At 46.0% G+C, this 24,873-nt stretch overlaps 1 protein-coding gene across 1 annotated transcript; it reads right to left on the minus strand.

The window, feature by feature from the left end:
- Positions 1–5,304: 5,304 nt before the first annotated feature.
- LOC122943564 (store-operated calcium entry regulator STIMATE-like) lies at positions 5,305–23,760 on the minus strand. The gene is made up of 8 exons (XM_044301405.1): positions 23,509–23,760; positions 17,268–17,316; positions 14,640–14,735; positions 11,995–12,116; positions 10,159–10,271; positions 9,320–9,400; positions 9,088–9,237; positions 5,305–6,772 (listed from the first exon to the last, which is right to left on the minus strand). Exons 1-8 carry the CDS (start codon positions 23,654–23,656, stop codon positions 6,656–6,658), a joined length of 876 nt encoding a protein of 291 aa, XP_044157340.1. The 5' UTR covers positions 23,657–23,760; the 3' UTR covers positions 5,305–6,655.
- Positions 23,761–24,873: the final 1,113 nt, after the last annotated feature.

Below are 24,873 nucleotides of genomic sequence, written 5' to 3' on the forward strand. Positions count from 1 at the left end.
GGTGGCACAGTGTGCCCCCCTCAACACCCCAGTATAAGAAACATTGGTGGCACAGTGTGCCCCCCGCCCCCCCAACACCCCAGTAAAAAGAAACATTGGTGGCATAGTGTGCCCCCCAACACCCCAGTATAAGAAACATTGGTGGCATAGTGTGCCCCCCCAACACCCCAGTATAAGAAACATTGGTGGCAGTGTGCCCCCCCCAACACCCCAGTATAAGAAACATTGGTGGCACAGTGTGCCCCCCCCAACACCCCAGTATAAGAAACATTGGTGGCACAGTGTGCCCCCCCAACACCCCAGTATAAGAAACATTGGTGGCACAGTGTGCCCCCCAACACCCCAGTATAAGAAACATTGGTGGCACAGTGTGCCCCCCAACACCCCAGTATAAGAAACATTGGTGGCACAGTGTCCCCCCCCCCCCGCCCCCCAACACCCCAGTATAAGAAACATTGGTGGCTCAGTGGGAAGTGCCAATGAGGGTTAAAAAATAACTTTAAAAAATTAACTCACCTCCTCCAGTTGATCGCGTAGCTGTCGGTCTCCTGTTCTGTCTTCAGGACCTGTGGTGATGTCACTGAGCTCATCACATGGTCCATTACCATCATGGTGATGAATCATGTGATGTATCATGTGATGAGCACAGTGATGTCACCACAGGTCCTTTGACAGGTCCTGAAGAAAGAACAGGAGATGATCAATTGGAGGAGGTGAGTTCATTTTTATTTTTTAACCCTCATTGGCACTCCCCACTGCGCCACCAATGTTCATTATATTGAGGGGGGGCACACTGCGCCACCAATGTTTACTATACTAGGGTGTTGGGGGGGGGGGTGCGCACTGCGCCACCAATGTTTATTATATTGAGGGGGGCACACTGCGCCACCAATGTTTATTATATTGACCTTCTACTCTGCATTCTGTATTAAAGAATGCTATTATTTTCCCTTATAACCATGTTATAAGGGAAAATAATACAGTGAATAGACTTTCATCCTAGCAACCATGAGTGAAAATCGCACCGCATCCGTACTTGCTTGCGGATGCTTGCGATTTTCACGCAGCCCCATTCACTTCTATGGGGCCTGCGTTGCGTGAAAAACGCACAACATAGAGCATGCTGCGATTTTCACGCAACGCACAAGTGATGTGTGAAAATCACCCCTCATGTGCACAGCCCCATAGAAGTGAATGGGTCCGGATTTAGTGCGGGTGCATTCCGGTATTTTGAATGCCAGATCCGGCACTAATACATTCCTATGGGAAAAAATGCTGGATCCGGCATTCAGGCAAATCTTCAGTTTTTTTTCGTCTGAGATAAAACCGTAGCATGCTGCGGTTTTATCTTTTGCCTGATCAGTCAAAATGACTGAACTGAAGACATCCTGATGCATCCTGAACGGATTACTCTCCATTCAGAATGCATGGGGATATGACTGATCAGTTCTTTTCCGGTATAGAGCCCCTGTGACGGAACTCTATGCCGGAAAAGAAAAACACTAGTGTTAAAGTACCCTAAAATATTAGGTTTAAATCCCCCCTTTCCCAATTTTACATATAAAATATATAAACAATAAATAAATAAACATATTACATAGCGCTGTCCAAACTATTAAATTATTTAAAAAATGTCTCCTATGCGGTGAGCATTCGCCATTTTTTTGTCACCTTGTCACCCCGAAAAATAGGATAGGACTGTTCTATTATGGGCCGAATGTTTCATAAAATGCGAAATGCACGCGGCTTTTTTTGGTGTTGTTTTTTTTGCGCGGTATTGAGTATCGCAATAGTTTTTTATGGTGACGAAAGCGAATCAAAATTTTGGCATCAAAACAACCCTATGCCGATCTGATCGGCGTAGCGTTGTCACGATACCAAAATTTTGATTCGGTTTCGATTTGGCGACTAAAAATTTGATTTGGCTCCTAAATTTTTCAGTTCAGGAGCCAATGGCTACTAGGTATTTTTTTTAGTCTGGAGCACTGCTTAGGCATACTTCTACTTGGGCAAACCTTTAAGCCTGATGCACACGACTGTACTTTTCATCCGTGCCATTTTTCTTTTTTTTGCAGAGAGCACATTGGTCCATTTATTTCTATGGGGTGATGTGCACAAAATTTTTTTTGCAGACCCACCTGGTCGTTCTGCAACTTATAGGACATGTCCTGTTCTGGTCTACATTGTGAGAATAGTCCTTTTTATTGATGGGGGTGAGAAAAATGCAGAATGCACATGGAAAGTGTCCATATTTTGCGTATCCCTTGTTTTAAGCTCATTTTCAGTTTATGGCCTCATGCACACGACACGTTTTTTTTCACGGCCCGCAAAAACGGGGTCCGTGATCCGTGACCGTTTTTCCGTCCGTGGGTCTTCCTTGATTTTTGGAGGATCCACGGACATGAAAAAAAAAGTCATTTTGGTGTCCGCCTGGCCGTGCGGAGCCAAACGGATCCGTCCTGAATTACAATGCAAGTCAATGGGGACGGATCCGTTTGATGTTGACACAATATGGTGCCATTTCAAACGGATCCGTCCCCATTGACTTTCAATGTAAAGTCTGGAGTTCTGTTATACCATCGGATTGGAGTTTTCTCCAATCCGATGGTATATTTTAACTTGTAGCGTCCCCATCACCATGGGAACGCCTCTATGTTAGAATATACTGTCGGATATGAGCTACATCGTGAAACTCATTTCCGACAGTATATTCTAACACAGAGGCGTTCCCATGGTGATGGAGACGCTTCAGGTTAGAATATACAAAAAAACTGTGTACATGACTGTCCCCTGCTGCCTGGCAGGTGCTGCCAGGCAGCAGGGGGCAGACCCCCCCCCCCCCTGTTTTTAACTCATTGGTGGCCAGTGGGCCCCCCCTCCCCTGTTGTTAACTCGTTGGTGGCCAGTGTGCGCACCCCCCTCCCTCCCTCCCTCTATTGTAATAATAGCATTGGGGCCAGTGTGCGCGCCCCCCCAACCCCCCCCCCCTCCCTCCCTCTATTGTAATAATAGCATTGGGGCCAGTGTGCCCCCCCCCCCCCCCCCCCCCCCATCATCGGTGCCAGCGGAGTAGAAGATTCATACTTACCTGGCTGCTGGCTGCTGCGATCTCTGTGTCCGGCCGGGAGCTCCTCCTACTGGTAAGTGACAGGTCTGTGCGGCGCATTGCTGTCACTTACCAGTAGGAGGAGCTCCCGGCCGGACGCAGACATCGCAGCAGCCAGCAGCCAGGTAAGTATGAAAATCTTCTACTCCGCTGCCACCGATGATCGGGGGGGGGGGGGGGGGTGCGCACACTGGCCCCAATGCTATTATTACAATAGAGGGAGGGAGGGGGGGGGGGGGGGGGTTGGGGGGGTGCGCACACTGGCCCCAATGTATTAAAACAATAGAGGGAGGGAGGGAGGGGGGGGGGGGGTTGGGGGGGCGCGCGCACACTGGCCCCAATGTATTAAAACAATAGAGGGAGGGAGGGGGGTGCGCACACTGGCCACCAACTAGTTAACAACAGGGGAGGGGGGGGCCGCACAATGATATTCAAACTGGGGAGGGGGGGGGTCTGCCCCCTGCTGCCTGGCAGCCCTGATCTCTTACAGGGGGATATGATAGTACAATTAACCCCTTCAGGTGCCGCACCTGATGGGGTTAATTGTACTATCATATCCCCCTGTAAGAGATCGGGTGCTGCCAGGCAGCAGGGGGCAGTCTTGTACACAGTTTGTAGTGTATTCTAACTAGAAGCGTCCCATCACCATGGGAACGCCTCTGTGTTAGAATATACTGTCGGATCTGAGTTTTCACGAAGTGAAAACTCAGCTCTGAAAAAGCTTTTATGCAGACGGATCTTCGGATCCGTCTGTATGAAACTAAAACCTACGGCCACGGATCACGGACACGGATGCCAATCTTGTGTGCATCCGTGTTCTTTCACGGACCCATTGACTTGAATGGGCCCGTGAACCGTTGGCCGTGAAAAAAATAGGACAGGTCATATTTTTTTCACGGCCAGGAAACACGGCTCACGGATGCGGCTGCCAAACGGTGCATTTTCCGATTTTTCCACGGACCCATTGAAAGTCAATGGGTCCGTGAAAAAAAACTGAAAACGGCACAACGGCCACGGATGCACACAACGGTCGTGTGCATGAGGCCTAATAGCGGGGAAAGCGTGAATTTCACCAAATAAAAATTGACAAACTCAAAACCAGGCAGCAATCATTCTCAAACAACCCTGCAAGTCAAATAGCTTAGACACATATACGAAACATACAATGAACAGTTGCAAACTTGCATTTATGTTGAAGAAACAAAGGTGGGGGAAAATGTAACAGTAGACCCCCACTCACCCCGGTTCATATGTTATCAAAAAGTGCATACATCCGATTCACTGAAAGCACTTAGCAATGTAACACATTCCTTTAACCTCATGTCCGCCAAAAAAACACTACCAATGCTTTAGTATAGGTCTGTGGTGTCACATGGCAGAGCGGGTTAAGAATCCCTGAAAAACATCATCTACATACTGAACATATGTCGAGCAGAATGCGTCCTTGTCCGTGTAAAATTATGTGCAAAATACCAGACCAAAAACAGAAATACTCCCGGACAGAAGCGCACCGGAAAAGCCAAAATTCGACTTTTTAACTCCAGCGTATTCCGTGTAACACAAGATAGTTTTAAAAAAAATTAAACAGACAAAACTTCTTTTGTCACCCTTTTTGACCTTTTGCTGAAAAAAAACACCTTTTTTTTTATTTGTATGAAAATATAAATTAAAAAGACTCAAAAGACAAGACTAGACATATGGCAGAACCCCACTCCCCCGTGATGACAGAAGGAAGAGACACGCATTGCACAGCAATAGCGTGCAATCCTTCCCCGAGAGCAAAGGGGTCTGGGAATGATCTAACTGGGTGGGGACTGTAACAATAAAACAAAGTTAAGGCAGAGTCTTCCATAAAGGATTGCGAGAGGGGGGTTTACGCGATACTGAGAATATCATTGGCTTTAAAACATCCTACAGGTATGCAAGCCATTGTTCAAAAGGTTCCTTTGATCTGGCAATGCTGCTCGAAAGAACTGTATCAAGCCACTTGCATATATAGATCCGGGGTGTGGACAACGTTAGTGTTGTACTGTATATACAAAGGATCCTAGCAGATGCTGTAAAGGTTCATACTTAAAAGTTAATATATTAAACTCAGGCTCAAGGGTATCTGTCAGCAGTTTTGTACCTATGGACCTGACCCCGTCACATGTGCACTTGGCAGCTGAAGGCATCTGTGTTGGTCCCATGTTCATATGTGCCCGCATTGCTGAGAAAAATTATGTTTTAATATATGCAAATGAGCCTCTAGGAGCAACGAGGGCATTGCCATTACTCCTAGCCATTACTCTGCTTTTTCTGCAACTGCCGCATCCTCTGCGCTTTAATCGAAAACATCATACCGACTGGCCCTGTCAAAGTGGAAAAAGCGCGGCAGTTGCAGAGAGAGCAGAGCATCTAGGCAATGCCCCCATTGCTCCTAGAGGCTCATTTGCATATGTTAAAACTTAATTTTTCTTAGCAATGTGGGCACATATGTACATGGGACCAACACAGATGCCTTCAGCTGCCAAGCGCACATGTAACAGGTCAGCCAGTGTCATAGGTACAAATCTGCTGACAGATGCCCTTTAAAGGCAGTGAACCTATTCGTAGGATGCCACAAATGACACAGTAGTAGTAACAGGGGTTGGGGGCCCCAATGCCTAACCTGTTGCAGAGCCCCTAAATCCCACATGCAATTTATAAAACTCCTACATTACTATTACTTAGTGAAGGAGGGGATTCTAGGCTCCCTCAGGTACCAGTACCTGGGGGCGACTCCAAACTTCTGCATTTGGGCCATGGAGGATTGAGACTAAACAATCCAAAAGAAAATAGCACAGTATGGCATGGCCAGGATTTTAGTAACCATTTTTTAATGGCAATATTACGTGTAGGCACATGCCACCTTATGCATTTAAGAAATGCAACAATGCATAGAAAAGAATATGTTGGAATGCTATAAGAAGGTTCCTGTATTACTGATACTATGATGAAAGCATCTGGGATTATAACTCCCATTCTGATAAATAGCACTGCAGCTTGATACAAATCAGGGCAGATGGCATTCAGCAATAGAAACATGCCCTGGCCATGCTACCCTGTGAACAGCTGGTATCAGGCAGGAGACGAGTGTTAAAAGGAGGAGGCAATTAAAACACCCTCATTCTTCTGGTGTTAAGAAAAGTAAGAAATCTAAACAAATTAAACGGAAAAAAATTATATATAGATCAAGCAGTCGGGTTAGAAGTATGCCAACAAGCAGGTATTGACTTTGATCTATGGAACACCAGGCGTCTGCATCTTTTACAGTTGCAGGAACTGCATTGGGTACAGAGGTGGGCAGCAGCATTGGAGAGAAATCAAAGTCCAGTGCCCATTCCATAAGGTTCTGACTTGGAGAAGAAAAAGGAAAAAAAAAAAAACACAGTCTATCACCTCCATCTCTGAATGCTGACAAGTAGAGGTAGTGACTCGAAGAAATCTTGTGCCGAGAAGCCAGACCTTGTTTTCTCCTGTAAAACCTCAGTTCGATGGAGGCATAATTGTGCAAAAACTAGAGGAACATCATACGGACAGGCCAAATCGGTGCTTCTTTTTCTTAACAGGCTTGGAATTTGTTAATCTGCGGAGGTCCTCGTCAACATCAGACTCTTCCATTTCATCATCTGCTGAAATGAGAATCTATTGGGAGAAAATAATGGAAATGTCAGGCAACTAAATCACGGTTTTAAGTTAAAAGGGCGTGCGTCAATTAGAGAGATGATATCACTGCCTGTATAGACATATAGTCAGGATGTTCATCTCCTTCTGCATGGCATTTATATACCAGTATAGAAGAAAGCATTGTTTCTGGAGAGATGAGAGCGTGTGCATGTGGTTTTATCAGCCCGATCACAACAGCAAGGCTGAAACTGCAATGTTCCTGAAAAGACATTAATACCTTCCCTTTTTAAGGCTTTTAAGTACCTCAAAAGGTTGGGAGGAGGATATGGAAAGAATGGAAGCCAAGCCAGTGGTGCCTCCAGCTATGCCACTGTCCTAAATAACACTGACGGCATTGTTTAATGTGCTTGATGTTAATTTGTATCGCAGACTCCTGTTGAAAACAGAAAGCTATACAGCGAGCTTTGACCAAGAGAATTTATGATGAGGTTTTACAATGTTCTTGTTATATATTGGATAACATGGGGGCTGTCCAGGATTATGAAACAGGCACTTTTTAACAGAATAAGAGCAATCCTTATACATCTGCTGTGTCTGGTGTTGCAGATAATTCCCCCTTCAAGTGAACGAGGCAGAGTTGAAAATCCACCGCATTGTATAGTATCAGCAAAGTGGATGACAATTTAAGAAATCTTACACACTTTGGGCCAGATTTATCATGACTGACAGCTCACTCCACTTTCACATATGGCTAAAGTCAGTTTTAGCCAAGTCAGATTTATGATCGGCCCTTTAAGACTGTAATAAATGTGGTTTGACTGTAGCAGTTTATCTGTCAGTAAGCAGCTTTACAAAAGTCGCACGTTTTTATGAAAAAGTCGCACGTTTTTATGAAAAAGTCGCATGTTCTATTAAAAAGTCTCATAAGATAAGCATGGTCCTCACTGGAGTGAAATTGAGACTTTTTTGCAACTTTTTAAATAGTCCCAATAGTAAATGTGTCTAGAGATTCATTTACATAAGAAAACACGCCCACTTTCAGAAAACTGGCGAGCATAGTGCAGAGAAGAAAAAAGTCGCAAATTTGTGCGCAGTTTTAGCGTTTGGGACTTTTTCACTCCATTATTCTGACCTGAGCTAATGATAAATCTGGCCCATAGTGTGGCAGCACTCTAAGAAATCCTGCATATAGACACAGAGCCAAAGAACATTTGTTTGTAGCCTCCATAAAATATTTTTATATTCTTATTGTCACATTGTAGTTTAACTTGTTCTCCATTCCATTGGAACAAAATAGGAATTGAAGTGCCAGCGACATATCATTTAACGGGGCTGTCTGAGAATATTTCTATGTTATACCTCCAGAGTATTGCTCTGCACACAAAAAAATGTGTTCCTCTGTAGCTGATTCACTTCAATTCACACGGCTTTATTAGAAAATAAGTGTCATGAAGTAAAACACCTTGTCATGTCACCATTAAAGGGGTTTTCTGAGACTTTAGGTCATCAATATCTGATCGGTTGGGGTCCTACACCAAGGACACCGCCTACCAGCTGTCTGAGAAGGAACAGGCGCTCTCAGTAGCGATGCAGCCTTCTCACAGCTTTTCCTAGGCCAGTGACAACACTTTCATCAGTCACGTGGCCTAGGTGCAGCTCAGCCCCCATAGATGTGAATGGGGCTAAGCACAATACCAAGCGCAGCCACTGTACAACGTATGGCGCTGTGCTTGGTGAGCAAGAAGCAGGCCGTGGCGCTCACAGGATCGCCAATGACTTCTCAAACAGCTGATCGGCAGGGGTCCTAGGTGTCGGATTCACGCTGATCAGATCCTGATGACCTATCGTGAGGATAGGTCATCAATAAAAAAGTAACGGAAATCTCTTTTAAGTGACTGTGGCCTATCAATTTTCTACACTTTGGTATCTAACACGCCTTAGGAGCTGTTCACATCAAGTGTTAGTTCTGTGCTGAGATTTCCACTGGGGGATATGTTTGAATACCCAAAAACAATACTTAAATGTATCCCTCAGTGGATCCATTCACTTCCATGAGGCAAACAGAAAACCATTTGACCCGCTTTCCATCAACTTTTTTTTGGAGGGCTCTATTGCATAGTAAAGTGTACAGATGGAAGGGAGGTCTAATAGAGTCCAACGTTTAATCTTTTGGTGTCTTGTTTACCTCACTGAAGTGAATGGAGGTATGTGGTTGAGTATCATTTCTGAGTTTTTAAACACAGACGCCTGGCTGAAAGCTCAATGAAGAGCTAAAATGCAATGTGAACGGGCCCTTAGATAAAGTTGGAATAAAAACATGGTTACACACTCACTTCAGATTCAGAATCATCATATGACGCTGCCCTCCGATACCGGATCTTATTACCGTTCCGGGACTCTGGGCTACCTTCTTTCTCTTCTATTTTGGCTTTTGTCTTGCCCTTCTTCATCAAGAAGTTGTCCACCACCCAGAACATTAATGCCTGTTGGTAAAAAAGACATTCCTTAGGGATCATCTATAAAGCGACATGTTAATAGAAGTGAATAAATGGGACGGTGACTCACATTAACAAAGAAGGGCACAATAAGCATTACAATGGCCAGCTCCAGCTCTGGGTTCGGGAAAGCAGGCTTTATCATGGCCACCTGTATACAAGAGAAAAGACACATGAAAAACATTAGAAGGTGTATTTTAGACAGCCAGCTCAGCTATTTTTGTACAATAAAATATTATATATATATATGCGAGTATGTGGACCTCCTAGGCATCCTCCTCATTTTTGTAGCCACTTATTCAGTGGGGTTACTCCCATGCTAAATTCTGCGCATAATTTTCTCATAGATCTCAATATGTGCACAAGAGCATTGTTAGACGGATAATGGAATGGGTCTTCCATAAACTATTAAAATTACTTTCAAATATCCTATTAGGGCCTACATATTACAGCGAAGATGAGAGTTCATTTCAATCATAACCGTGTAATGCTTCATTTCTCCTGGGGTGGCGCTGCAGGAGAACAGAACACTTGCAGGTGGCAGATAGTCGGGGATCCCAGTAGCAAAATACTTTTTGTGAGAAGGATCTCCTGACGATAAGCTGATCACTAAGAGATTGTCCAATGCAGACAGAACCCCTTTAGGATTCTGTTCATTGGAGATATTTAGCTCAGTTGAGAGGAGGGCAAAGCATGAGATGGGGATCTACGCAGGTCCTACTGATCTGTTCTGGTGCTGATGTTGCTTCCAAGGGAAGTCTGGAACTCAATATAGTATGTAGTAGCTGAGGAGCAATGAGCTAGGTCAGTGATGGCTAACCCCCGGCACTCCAGCTGTGGTGAAACTACAACTCCCAGCATGCTCCATTCATTTCTATAGAGTTCTGAGAACTCAAAACAGCATCTCACCTCTTTTAGATTGGGTATAAGCAGGACAAGAATTATTGCAGTCTTCTCAAACATCATGATAAGGATGTAGAGTGCACACTGTCCAACCCAGGCTTTACACTGTAAAGGGTCCCCTGCAATAAAAAAATATGAGGCAAACAGTTCATATACATCAAATGCACCAAAACTCGATTTGTAATGGAAGACTAGTCGACATATCTATCTATACCAGAGGTCAGCAGCCTCCAGAATCCCAACTGTTGTAAAACTACAACTTCCAGCATGCTCCATTTAATTACATTGGCATTTCGAACAGCCGAGTAAGGGCTCATTCACACGACCATAGCCCGTTTTGCGGTCTGCAAACTGCGGATCTGCCAAACATGGATACTGGTCGTGTGCGTTCTGCAATTTTGTCCATAATACCGCCAAGAATAGGGCACGTTCTATATTTTTGCAGTTGTCGCTGAACGGACATACAGATACACTTGTGCTGTCTGCATCTTTTGTGGCTCCATTGAAGTGAACGGGTCTGCATCCAACCCACAGAAAATTCAGATCAAATGCGAACTAACACAACGGCTATTTGTAGGAGCCCTACGTTTGAGTGCCGGAAGCAATAGTTTCACAAGAGCTGACCCCTGATCTAGTGACAGATAAAAAAAAATATTTTTAACAGTCCCATATAAAAGGCTGGAAAGTTGGATTTCAGAATTTTAGTTTTTGTAAGCTTGAATGTCAATAAGAACATAAATCATGTGAAATTATCTAATGTTGGCCTTAGCTGTCGGACCAATGACTATTTAGCCATAAGATTTTCCTCCCGGATTCCTTCATAAGTATACATGCTTGGCTCATTGGAGGATGCATGTCATTTCCAAAGCTGGAAAGACAAAGCCTCAGTGGCGACATGTGCATGAGCAGCACCTGACTCAGACAACCCCTTTAAGGGGAGCATCTTCTTGTGGACAATTACACTCAGGAGACACCCTGAGCTCATACACTGACTTACGGTCTCTCCTGAGAGCATATTAAAGTGGGGGCTCCAAGGTGATAATTTAAAACGCAAGACTGTTTAGGTGTGGACAGAGAAAAGCAAATAATACTCACTAAATGGCTCGCTCAGTCTTCTACCTCTGGTTAAAAGTTTATTTACAGTTTTTATTCTCAGGTGTTGGACCCCTACCAATCTAATCATTGAAGGCCTATCCTGAGGATAGAGCATCAATAACAAAATCTTGGACAACCCCTTTAATATCTGTTGAAAGGTGGTGGTCATGCATGTGCACTATGGCACCGTTCACACTGGGGACTTCAGGACACCCATTCTCGTGATCAGTGAAGGTTACAGCATTCGGATCCCCAGCGATCAAACGTTTATCACCAATCTGGCATTTATTTCAAAGGGAAAGCAAGTATTTATTAGTCCTCTCAAAAATCTGCCATCAGCTTTTCATATTCATTACCAACATGGAGTCTTCTTCCTCTTATCACTTCACTTTTCTCCTATGATCATTCAGAATTCCCCATTACATCTCTATGTGCACTGCGTGGGGGGCACTGACAGAATCCTATTTTATACATGTGTGGTAAAGCCACTATAATCATTAAAAGGGTTGGCCCATGACAAACACATGACATATACCACCAGAGTTGAATGAAGCAGAAGTGCACATGTGTGACCACTGCTCCATTCAAATGTGGGAATATGGGGGTCCCCTGTTCTCATGCCCGGTAGTGGCCCCAGCAGTCCGACCCCCTGCCAATCAGACACTTATCCCTTGCCCTGTGTTTGCCATGGGCCAACCGCTTTAACAAATGTCAACAATAAGATATAGATACATATATACCACGTACCATATTCTCCAAACCTCAAGGACTCCCACTGCCTCCATTCAACCACACAGCTCACTGCTCGGACCCCTGCGTAAATAAGTAACATGCCCAGTGTGGCATCCAGGAGGAAGTTGATCAGATAGCTGTCAATGGAAAAAGAAATAAGAGTCAGGATATGTGCAGGGATCCACTTAGATATCAATAAGAATGTGCAATATAAAACGCAACGAGACCATAAGACAGACACATAGCATTTTGGTGACAAACTGATGTTATCCCCTTCAGATAAAACTCTAGGATTGGGGCCTGTAGTGTCGCAAGTTTCAATGCAGCATCTTAACATGGACACATATACATCCCACATAACAAAGATCTAATAAAATGTGAGGGTCATTATCAGGCAAGCTAGATCCTGGATATTATACATGACTGGCTGCAAATGTCTCACCTGTTAACATTGTAGTAGCCACATGGTACCAAACCACAGATATGAGCAGCTAAAGCAGCCCCCTCCCCCTCAGTGTGGAGGAGAATGAGGGAGCAGCTGCAGAGCCGACAGGCGACGCAGAGGCTAACACTGGGTTCACACCTGAGCGTTTTACAGCGCGTTCAAACGCGCTGTAAAACGCTCAACACATGAAAACCAATGCTTCCCTATGGCCCTGGTTCACACTTGAGCGTTTTACAGCGCGTTTGAACGCGCTGAAAAACGCCCTACGCTCAAAAAAGTTCTTGAGCTTCTTTGGGGCGTTTTGTCGCGCGTTCCCGTACATAGACTTTCGGGAACGCACGACAATAGGCGTTTGCTTGTCTCTGTATGCGCGATTGTAAATGCCGGTACAATCGCGCATACAGAGTGCTCCTTTCAGAACGCTCAGGTGTGAACCCAGGGTAAAACAAATGCTTACTGATTTCATGTAATTGCAGGGCTTGTCTCTGGTTAGCTGTATGAGAGAGGATACACACTTCTTGAGGTTAGTAGGGGAAGTTATCTGCATTCTGATTGGTCTTGTCTGTCTCTGGCTATCTGTATGTCAGAGGATACACACTGCTCTGGGGTAGTGGGGGAAGGGATCTGGATTCTGATTGGTCCTGCTAGTTCATGTGAGGAGAGCAAGGGCTTATGGGAAGTGAGGGAAATACAGGATGGCCTCAAGGACCTGGCAAATATCACCACAGGAAGTGCAGCAGAGACCATCTTAGCAAGATGCTGAAATAGAGGCACAGAGAAATCGGGTTGCTAATAACTTCCTCACATATGTTAGGAATTTCATTTTTGGTAGTGAAATGGCAGTTACACTTTAAACAAAAAACATAAAATCCTGCATTTTTTGCCACTAAGCCTAATAATAGGCACCACTTCTTGGACTGTACAGATCACTTTACTACAATTACCTGCTTATATGTCATTCTAATCCTGCCTGTAATGATATCAGCTCTATGTATAGATAAAGGAGGATCCACCAATCACAATATGTGATTTTCAAAGCTTATTTGTTCTTTCCTTGTACAATGACCTCTGCACAGGTCATGCCCAGAAAACTCTCCCATAGAAGTCAATAGGGTCCCCCCCTGACTACTGTGTCTATGGACAATGTGGCTGCCGTAAAGCAATGCTTTAAATACAGCTAAGGACATGGAAAAAACAATTTTCTCCCCAAACCCTCCTTATAAAAGGGAGGCGGACAATTGCTGCCACAAGACCAGGTCCCACTACAGAGGAACAGAATTTTATTTTTTTTCCAAAAGTAGAAAAAACCTTTAAAAGGGAATCTGTCACCTAGTTTGAGCATATTAAACTGTTAACATAGTAATGTTCAATAAAGTACCTTCATTCCAGCATGGGTCTTCTTTCTTTTATTCAAGTTGTCATTTTGATAAAAAAGCAATTTTTCAGATATGCTAATTAACCTTCAAGGTGCCCAGAGGGGCGTTATTCCTCTCCTCTAGTGCCCAGTAACGCCCCCCCTGCAGTGCCCGGCCTGCCTTTATTTCAAGCCCAGCACACCTCCTCATAAATAAATGTACTCCCACAGCCGAGCCGAACGGCGCGCCCCCTCCGTGACGTCATGTAATTTATTCACCCCACGATCCTTGCGTCCTCCGTCCATGCCCATGAAATCTTACGCAGCCGCAGTATCGTTGACTGCCTGCGTCTGTCCGTGAGGGCAACAGCCTTAATAGTGTCACTGGGCATGCGCAGAGCCCAGTGATGTAATCAGAGCGCTGTTGCCTCTGCGGCTGCGCAAGATTTCATGGGCATGGAAGGAGGACGCAAGGATCGTGGGGTGAATAAATTACATGACGTAGCGGAGCCGTTCGGCTCGGCTGTGGGAGTACGTTTATTTATGAGGAGGTGTGCCGGGCTTGAAATAAAGGCCAGCTGGGCACTGCAGGGGGGGGGGGGGCTTTAATGGGCACTAGAGGAGAGGAATAACGCCCCTTTGGGCACCTTGAAGGTTAATTAGCATATCTGAAAAATCGCTTTTTTATCAAAATGACAACTTGAATAAAAGAAAGAAGACCCATGCTGGAATGAAGGTACTTTATTGAACATTGCTATGTTAACAGTTCAATATGCTCAAACTAGGTGACAGATTCCCTTTAAAGGAATGAAACATAAGAATATTGCAATAACCAGCAAGCGAGCACAGTAGGAATCTTACAGCGAGCACGGGTCTTCTCTTGTAAGATCTGATAAGTAGATATTTGCAAAGTGGATGAACAGCATTCCAATCGCTTGCTTGGACGTATCTAGGAACCTACAGACAAAAAGACGACACGATTTTCAAAATGTAAAAAAAAAAAAAAAAGATTAAATCAGAAAGAAAGAAAAGACTGAAAATCGTCACATCATTTGTAACTGTCTATAATGGGACATTACAGAGGACCTGTTGCCTCTATTTTAGTAAAGAATTCCATTCCACGTGAAGTGACAATTCTGGAACATCTATTATTATGACTATGTTGAGCCATTCCTGTATTATTCCTACTAGAAGTTTATAAATAAAATGGCAACTGGGTGTTCTCAGTTGGGGGCATGTCCCTGCACAGTGTGATAATGTCCAATCAACGCTGCCAGTGTCAGACTCTGCAGGGACACACCTCTACTACCCAGTTGGCAATTTATTGGTAGATTTATAGGAGGAATAACGGAACAGCACAACCTACAGTGCTATCGGCCCCTTTGATCTGATATTGATGACCTATCCTGAGGATAGGTCATCAATATAAAAAAATAAAGCGGACAACCCCCTTAAAGGGGTTGTGTCACTTCAGCAAATGGCATTTATCATGTAGACAAAATTTATACAAGGCACTTACTAATGTATTGTGATAGTCCGTATTGCTTCCTTCACTGAATGGATTCATTTTTACTTCACATTATACGCTGCTCATTTCTATAGTTACAACCACCCTGCCATCCATCAGTGGTGGTCATGCTTGTACACTATAGAAAAAAGCACAAGCCTATGTGCGCTACCACAGTCCCAGCCACCAAAGAGGTCGGCGCTTTTTTTTTATAGTGTGCAAGCACGACCACCACTGATGGATTGCACGGTGTTTGTAACCATGGAAATGAGCAGTGTATAATATGATGGGGAAAAAAAGATTTTTGTACTTACCATAAAATCTGTTTCTTTTCCGTTCATTGGGGGACACAGGCTTGACCATGGGTATAGCTGTTGCCGCTAGGAGGCGGACACTAAGCACACAAAGTGTAAGCTCCTCCCCTTCAGCTATACCCTTCCTACAGGGACTAAGCCCGTGATGCACTGCCCAAGAGGCCCCCACTGCCCGAGCCGAATGAGCAGTCACCCGTAAGGGAGGGGCCCGGTACTTCCGTTGTTGTTTTTTTGTTTGTTTTTTATACTCACCTGTTCGGCGTTCTTCTGCCCCCCTGGCTCCAGCCGGATCACCACCTTCGGAGTGCAGCCCCTTGGGGAGGGATGCTACACCGAAACAGAGAGCACTTGCGGTGGACGGCTGTGGTGATCCGAACAACAGAGGCTTTGCAGCAGACCTGCAACGCAGGAAGGTCTGCCTCCTACAGACACTAAGCTAAAACTAATTTAGCTTAGTCCCTGTAGGAAGGGGATGGCTGAAGGGGAGGAGCTCACACTGTGTGCTTAGTGTCCGCCTCCTAGCGGCAACAGCTATACCCAAGGTCAAGCCTGTGTCCCCCAATGATACGGATGAGAAATGAATCCAGCCAGCAAAGGAGGCAATATGGACAATTACAATACATTAGTAAGTGCCTTGTATTAACTCTCTCTACATAATAAATGCCACTTGCTAAAGTGAGACAACCCATTTAAGGCCTGTATACTGATGAGTCGCCTCCAATGTGAGCCAAGCCTTGTGCGTGTGTGTGGTGGTTCCGGTAAAACCTTGCAGGAGGGGAGATACAATTTGAAGGCCTTGAGGATGAATCTCTGCATTTTCTACGTGTGACCTCGCATTCAGTTAGCTACATGAACAAACTGGTCACTTACAATCATGCATATAAAGTGTCTCTGGAAATAAGGCATGCCAGCAGTCTGTAAAATGGGAGTTTGATCGTACAGTGCACTTTAATCAGCTCTCTGGGGACTCCTCCTCTATTTAAAAGCAGTAAATATGCTTTTGTCCGATACCATATGGCTTTTCCTACAGACCATTCCCTCAGGAGCTCACATAATACCAGTCCCATGAATTATGAAAATAATATCAGGCTGGCCATAGTTACAAGCTTAAAGTGGTTGCCCAGTCTTTTTAATACAGGCTCAAAGCTGCGTAAATAGCCACCTCACCGATGCCCCAGCTCTACGTCCTGGTCCCTGTCAACACACAGAAAATGATCGCTCAGTCAATCAATGGCTGCAGCAGTGACTGGTCTCAGCCAGTGATCTCCTGTGCTGAGAGAGACCGTCAGGGAAACGGGAAGGATGGGCATGGAGGCGATGTCGGAATCAGTGAGGCCAGTGCCACTCATTTTATTATTTTACAACTGATCTGTCTACAAAAGAGTCTCTGGCTGGATAACCCCTCTAACCAGTTCAAGACCAGGCCATTTAACCCCCCCCCCCCCCCCCCTTTTTACCTGTCCAGGCGCATTTCCATTTTTTTTTCACCATCAATTTTATGGGGAAATTGGCAATGGAGAATCTCGTCCTCTCAAAGCTAGGACCCACCCCTATCAGACAATTCTGTCATGCCCTGTGGATATGCCATACTTGTCTAAGATGGCAACACACCCTTAGCTTACAGAAGTACATTTCTTGCAGTAGGAGACTCCTCGTATTAAGACTTACCATATCCTCCATGGACGTCGCTCATGCTTTGGTTCTCGAAAACGTTTTACTGCAAATAAAAATACACATACGCGTTAACGGAGGTCTGTACATCACATTGAAAATGGCAAACACTTCCCTGCCGTACAAGCCAGCATATTGCCATATGTGGTCATATAATCACCAGGATGACGTTTTCATGCTCAATCTGATTATGGATATACCACGCTGAAATACTGTTATGTAACAACCACTGTAGGACGGCTGGTGACATGTTCACATCCTTATAGAGGCCACACGCATTGAAATAATGCTGGCAGGACCCAACGACTTCAATAGGTTTACCAACCAACTAATGTGTACGGGGGTGGCACGACTGTTGCCTGATGGCAGATGTTGAGGGGAAAGAAGGATCAGGCATATGATCTTCAACATGCCCTATCATTTTGTTTCGGGGGAGATAAGTCACTGCCTGAGCTACATGGTAGTAGCTTATTACCCTCTCCCCAATCAGAATCAGGCAGACTAAGTGTGTATATTTGTGACCAAGACCAGACCTAGTGTGTACATGGGCAACTGGGCGTATGAAAAGGGTCAGAACAATCCCAGAAGAATATGTAAAAGTAGAACACAGATTCTTACTCCCTGATCAGTGTGGGAATTGCGGACCCGGAAGTGCGGATCCGGGCAGCACATAGTGCGGCCCCACAGAAATGAATGGGTCCGCAATTCCGTTCCACAAAATGCGGAACAGAATTGCGCAGGTGTGAATGGAGCCTAAATGTGTCCCTGGAATCAGACTGACCATTCTCTACAGACGCACTACACGGCTGCACTCTTCTTGTTTGCTGTATGTCTGCCATGCTTCATGCTATGTACACAGTGTAACCGGTGGAAAGGTCAGAACGGCGTACTCGGCATAGATGGACGGGTCGGATGTGATCGAGGAGGCTGGAGGGCAATCCAGGTTACCAGAATATCCCTTTTGTTTAGCAGACTCTCAACATCTACCCACATTTTCTTATCAGATGAGGATTTCTTGGTACAATCCCAATGCTCGTAGAACTGCCATTTGTTTGTGGCTCCATTTTACAGTACGAACACTATACATTGCAATTCCCTTATGTAGTGCTACTGAAATTATTTCTTGAGCTATGGGGAATAATCCCGTAGTTCAAAAGGATTTCAAATGTCCTACAAACTTGTCAGCAGGTGCATGGTGTGTTCATGTCCATTTGCAGAATACATACTGCTGTAAAAGGCAGCCTGCAGTCTTCCTACAGGCCCCGAAAAGCAAGATCAGGGAATCTGAAACACCGTGCAACTTCACATACATGTCTTCTAAAGACATGTGCCCTATGAGGGCACATACGGGGCACACACGCTTTGGCAGACCCTGCTCGCCCTTGTGTTACATGGCTGGCATGTAAAACTCGATCCCATCAATATCAGCAGGACTATTTGACTATCTTATGTCTAGGGCGGCCACCCAACTATTCCGATATGGAGGTAATGCAGATCAGACAACTTTCCCCCCCCCCCCCCCCCTAATAGAGAAGTCTATGGGAAAATGTCGCCGCACCCAGAGCATGCTGCAGTTTCGAAAAGACACCCCAAGGCTGGGCAATCTGTCCTCAAATTAAAATCTCTATTTTTTCCAGGACGACTCTCGATTTTATAACAATTTTCTTGTTTTTATCCGGCCGTCCCATGCGCGTGGGGCGCCCTGACGTCACTCTGGAGCGCCCCGGGAGCCGCACGGAAGGTAAGTATACTGCTCCCCCGCTCCCCACTACACTTTACCATGGCAAACAGGACTTTAGCGTCCTGGCAGCCATGGTAACCATTCAGAAAAAGCTAAACGTCGGATCCGGTAATGCGCCGAAACGACGTTTAGCTTAAGGCCGGATCCGGATTAATGCCTTTCAATGGGCATTAATTCCGGATCCGGCCTTGCAGCAAGTGTCCAGGATTTTTGGCCGGAGCAAAAAGCGCAGCATGCTGCGGTATTTTCTCCAGCCAAAAAACGTTCCAGTCCGGAACTGAAGACATCCTGAACGGATTTATCTCCATTCAGAATGCATGGGGATAATCTTGATCAGGATTTTTCCGGCATAGAGCCCCGACGACGGAACTCTATGCCGGAAGAAAAGAACGCAAGTGTGAAAGAGCCCTTACATTGATGTGATCAAGCAATTTACCCAATTGGTTTGGATGCTAATTACCACCGCATGGTTACTACTTATTCCTCATAATATATATTTTTCTACACTGTATTTTAATCTGGACGGGTAAAAATTATGTTTCCAGAGTAGCTCAGTGATTCTGTCTTTACAGGGCTATCCTATCTTTGGCGATGTTATCTTTAGAATACATCGTCTATCACTCAGTCTGTCCTGACCCGCTTGCTAATGCTTTAGTGATTTTCATTACCACTGTCTGTCCCGAGACATAGGTAACGCAGCGTCATATGGCCACGCTGCCTAAAAGCCAACGCAAGTCACCAAGGTCATACGCCGAGTATACTCAGATTATCTGCTACTTGGGAAAATGCCTGAATCTCTGACTCACAACAGATGTCCTGGAAGAAGCGATGTCACTTGGGTCTTCTATTTTGCACTCTCATGGGAGGACAGGGCAGTAATTCAGAACGCCAGGACAAACTGGTTATGTTACACAGTAAAGAGCACGGCACAAGGCTGCTCACATTTCCAGCTAGTTAATAATTTAGTGATCTCAAGAATACTACAGCACTCACCCTGCTCCTTCAAGGGTAACTCATGTGTCACTCATAACTTTAGTTATGTCACTACGAGAATTCAAAGCCGGCGCATGCGCATTAATTACTGTGATGCCGTACAAGGAATGGGCATCGCAGTGCGCATGCGCCAGCCGACGGACTAAGTGCGCAGGCGCGGGATCTCAGCGAAACAAGTAAGTAAGTAGATGGGCGGTCAGAGGAAAAGGATGGGCAGGCAGAGGGAATGAACGGGCGGGGGAAAGTGACAATAAGGCTGAGTTAGCTGGGCACCTACAAGGGTAACGCCGCCCCTGGGCACTTGCAAGCCCTCATTTGCATATGCTATTAAGTTGTTTTTTGCTGGTTTTATAAGTCCAGGATTGCTCATAAAGGTAACGTTTTTATTAACTGTAAGGCTGCTAGAAAGCTATGGGAAGGGTTAAAAAGGTGAAACTTTGATGACAGACTCCCTTTAATGTCTTGCTGGCAGTGCCCATAGGCCGAAGGTTCTGAAAAGGTAGAAGAGTAAAGAGCCAAGCTAAGCGCTCTCTAGAGCCCCCACGCATACCCTTGCATGCCGCCCCACAAGAAATCACATCTTTGAAACCAAGTTTCCGTCCAGCTGCGACACACGGGCTGTACAGCTCAGTGCAGAACTGACACCTTCTTACCAGGAGCAAACATCGGCTGTTTTCTCAAGGACATAACTGAGAAGAGAAGGTTGCAACGTAGCTCAGTGCGCAGGATTACACCCTTATTCTACACGGCACCCGTAAGGGTAAATCCACACGGGACAGAATTGCTGCAATCGTATTCCGCATGGAAATATCAGCTTGCTCTGCTGCGGATTTTCACTGCCTACTTCACTACTTCACCACTTTCAATGTAGCACGTGAATGGGCAGAGAAATTTGCATGTAACGCGCAAAGATTTTGCTGCAGAATTGCAGGGAGATCACCAAAGATATAACCAATGCTACACAGAAAGTTGTGAAATCCGCCACGAAAAGCTGCAACGGAATGAGCAAGCGGAGGATTTGAACCACGTCTGCAGCATGCCGAGATATCCAAAGGGAAAACTCTACTGCATGTGGAAGAGATTTGTAAAGTTCCATCCACTTTTGCTACTTTAAGGAATTTCTGCGTATTTTACCATGAGATTTTCAGAGCTAAAATCTGCGTCACTACTGTCCCACAAGGATTCATCGTCATTGAGCATCTGCAGGAATCTTGCAGCGTGTGCGCCAAAGTCTAGAGAGGACTATGTGGCCCACTGTATCTGCATCACTCATTTCTAACTGGAGACGGCAGAAAACAATGACATGAGATTTACATGGCATAATCGGATATGACAAAGACATAGTGGAAAAACACGAGCGTCGCCCGGAGGATTACACAAGGAGCAGCCGCAGGGGAATGCTCCGCACAGCTGTGCATGGACAAAGGGAGGAAACTACTGATAGCACTGTGCACTACCACCATATTCCCCTAGGGGCAGTATCAAACTATAGGATTTTCAGACACTATGTGGATCTAGGAACTAAGGCTAGGTCTACAAGACGCATTTGTCGTGCGACAATTTTTATAATGATAGTCTATGTGTCGCACTGCGACATGCTGCGACTGAGACAGTCGCAAAAAATCCATTTGCAGTGCGACACCATAGACTATCATTATAAAAATTGTCAAATGTTGCAGTGTAGTTGCGCCCTACGTGTCATGCGACACATGTCGTCCTGTAGACCTAGCCTAAAGTGGGCACCAATGCCCCGGGTTTCTGGACCTTGATGGTTCTGACCCCCCCTTAAAGCTTTAATTATAAAGGGCAGCCTGAACCAATTAAGTCCTTAATCTTGGGTGAGGATCTCCCCTCCAAAAAGTTGATTTGGAGGGCGGAAAGGGTCCCCCCCGTCAGTTGCCTGCAATGGATCTGTCGCTGCAGGAATATCAACAGACATTCATTGTTAAGATGAAAAGTTCTCCGGTGGTCACCAACCGACTCCCCTCCTCCGATTTCCGTTTTAGCACGTAAATGAAGAGCATTATATAGTTTTTACAATATAACTCTAATAATAAATGTCATGTACTTCAGACAAAGACATCTAGAAGTAGGATCCCTGCCATATTTATACAACCCCTCTGCCCATAACGCAGGCCCCGAGCCTGCTCCGATTAGTCTGCACCTATTTTACCACTTTTTTCAATCCAGTCGATCACTGACCCTCATGCATCAGCAGGTTAGACAATGGGGACTCTGCAGGCATCATGCACATGGACAGAATGAAACCTGTACGTCTCAGCCTATGTGACCCCTCAGTATTCTCCCCTACTAAAAATGCTTTAAGGGGGCACCATAGTCCAGGAGGGCAGCCTGCTCTCAAGAAGGGGCCTGTGATCAAATCTGCTGCAATATGCATCTTATAAAGGGAGGGGCATCATGGAGGGTGCACATAATGTAAGTGGCGACCATACATACCCACAGGGAATACACATCGTATACACAGGGTGACTGACAATACATACGGTAGGTGATACTATACCCCCTGCACCAGCACTCCCAGGGAATATACACATACGGTAGGTGATACTATACCCCCTGCACCAGCACTCCCAGGGTATATACACATCAGGTAGGTGGCACTATACCCCCTGCCCTCCCAGGGTATATACACATCAGGTAGGTGGCACTATACCCCCTGCACTCCCAGGGTATACACACATCAGGTAGGTGGCACTATACCCCCTGCACTCCCAGGGTATACACACATCAGGTAGGTGGCACTATACCCCCTGCACTCCCAGGGTATACACACATCAGGTAGGTGGCACTATACCCCCTGCACTCCCAGGGTATACACACATCAGGTAGGTGGCACTATACCCCCTGCACTCCCAGGGTATACACACATCAGGTAGGTGGCACTATACCCCCTGCACTCCCAGGGTATACACACATCAGGTAGGTGGCACTATACCCCCTGCACTCCCAGGGTATACACACATCAGGTAGGTGGCACTATACCCCCTGCACTCCCAGGGTATACACACATCAGGTAGGTGGCACTATACCCCCTGCACTCCCAGGGTATACACACATCAGGTAGGTGGCACTATACCCCCTGCACTCCCAGGGTTATACACACATCAGGTAGGTGGCACTATACCCCCTGCACTCCCAGGGTATATACACACATCAGGTAACTGGCACTATACCCCCTGCACTCCCAGGGTATATACACACATCAGGTAACTGGCACTATACCCCCTGCACCCCCAGGGTATATACACACATCAGGTAGCTGGCACTATACCCCCTGCACCCCCAGGGTATATACACATCAGGTAGGTGGCACTATACCCCCAGGGTACACACATCAGGTAGGTGGCACTATAGTGTCAGCATATAAGGACGTCCACCTCCCTCTATACTGTCTGGGCATACAATACATACACATAGGGTGACTCTACCCCCGACACGTTATGGGCACACCGTACAGAGCGGGCTCCGTACACACATACTCACACATAAGGATGCTGAAGGCCATCACTGCCAGCAGGCCCTGCAGAAAGATCCCAAAACTGCCCATAAGAGCCCCACTGCTGCACCCCGGGGGTGAGGTGGTGGGGCCAGCCCCGGTGGTCATGTTCCTGTTCCCGGTGATCGGGCCCATGGCTCCCTTACCGGGCCCGGAGCCAGCCCCAGCTGGTCACCGCGGCAACCATGGGACGGTAGCCGGGAGGGGACGTGTCAGATGGTCACATGGGTGCCTGTAGTGTGCCACGTGACACAAACCGAGGGCGTTCTGTCAGAAACGCAGGAGGCGGGGCTGTCAGACCGAGACACGTCAACGGGGCGCCCTCGGAGGTAGTCACTGAGGCCGCCGCATAACCCGTTGTAAGCCAGTGGAAGTAACATATAAAATAATGCTACCGTACAACGGGACCCGGACAGTTCTCGCAGACCAGAGTCATCCAGAGTCTCGTAATAAAAAGTACTGTCCATAGCAACCTATCAGATAACTTATTTCATTGCTAAACCTTCCCTAGAAATATGAAAGCTGCCCTCTGATTGGCTGCAATGACTAAAAGCACTTCTATTAAAAAAAAAACCTCATTATGATAGAAAATGCGCTTAGTCTCCATTGCTGCATTTTCTTCTCATTTGCAGAAAGACATATTGTACAGGATATGATGGAATAAAACTAGCAGCCTGCCCTTAAAGCGTTTCTGTCGCCACACTTTTCACTATTAAACAGGCTGACATTATACATGTGCAAATATAACTTTTAGTATATGCTAATTAGCCTCTAGGAGCAGATGGGGGGGGGCGTTGCAACTGCTCCTAGAGGCTCCATTCGCCCACCTCTTTCCACTTCCTTCAACTCTTGATTGACAGGGCCAGGATAGCGTTGGTCTTCTGCTGGCCCTGTCTGCCGGGGAAATCTCATCCCATTCAGTATGCGGCACAGGCGCAGTGAGGGAAGGGCGCTCGCTGACTTCCTCACTGCGCCTGCGCAGAATATGTCGCAGTTAGGAAGCTGACGAGCATCCTTCCCTCACGCTAGATATCTCCCCACAGAAACCAAATAACGGTACCATGCTTGGACTCTAGTTGTAGCTGGAACCCAGGCGGCTCAATTGGGCCCAGAACCATCTTCCTTGCAACATTGTGGTCTGGGGCTATGACCCCTAAGGGGTTTTATGGGTCATTTGCTGCCAGCACCAATAGGCGGCGAGGGGGGCGGCCGGCTACAGGTCATAAGCCCATACAAGCCAGCAGGCGGCGTCTTTCTCTGTAAGGGGGTCACATCGTGCAAATGTGTTTGGAGAGACCTGGAAACCGCTGACATTACCACCCCCACGTGACTGCAGCTAAGGACTATTCCAC

This window comes from Bufo gargarizans, chromosome 7, assembly GCF_014858855.1.
Source record: "Bufo gargarizans isolate SCDJY-AF-19 chromosome 7, ASM1485885v1, whole genome shotgun sequence".
NCBI classification, from domain to species: Eukaryota; Metazoa; Chordata; class Amphibia; order Anura; family Bufonidae; genus Bufo; species Bufo gargarizans.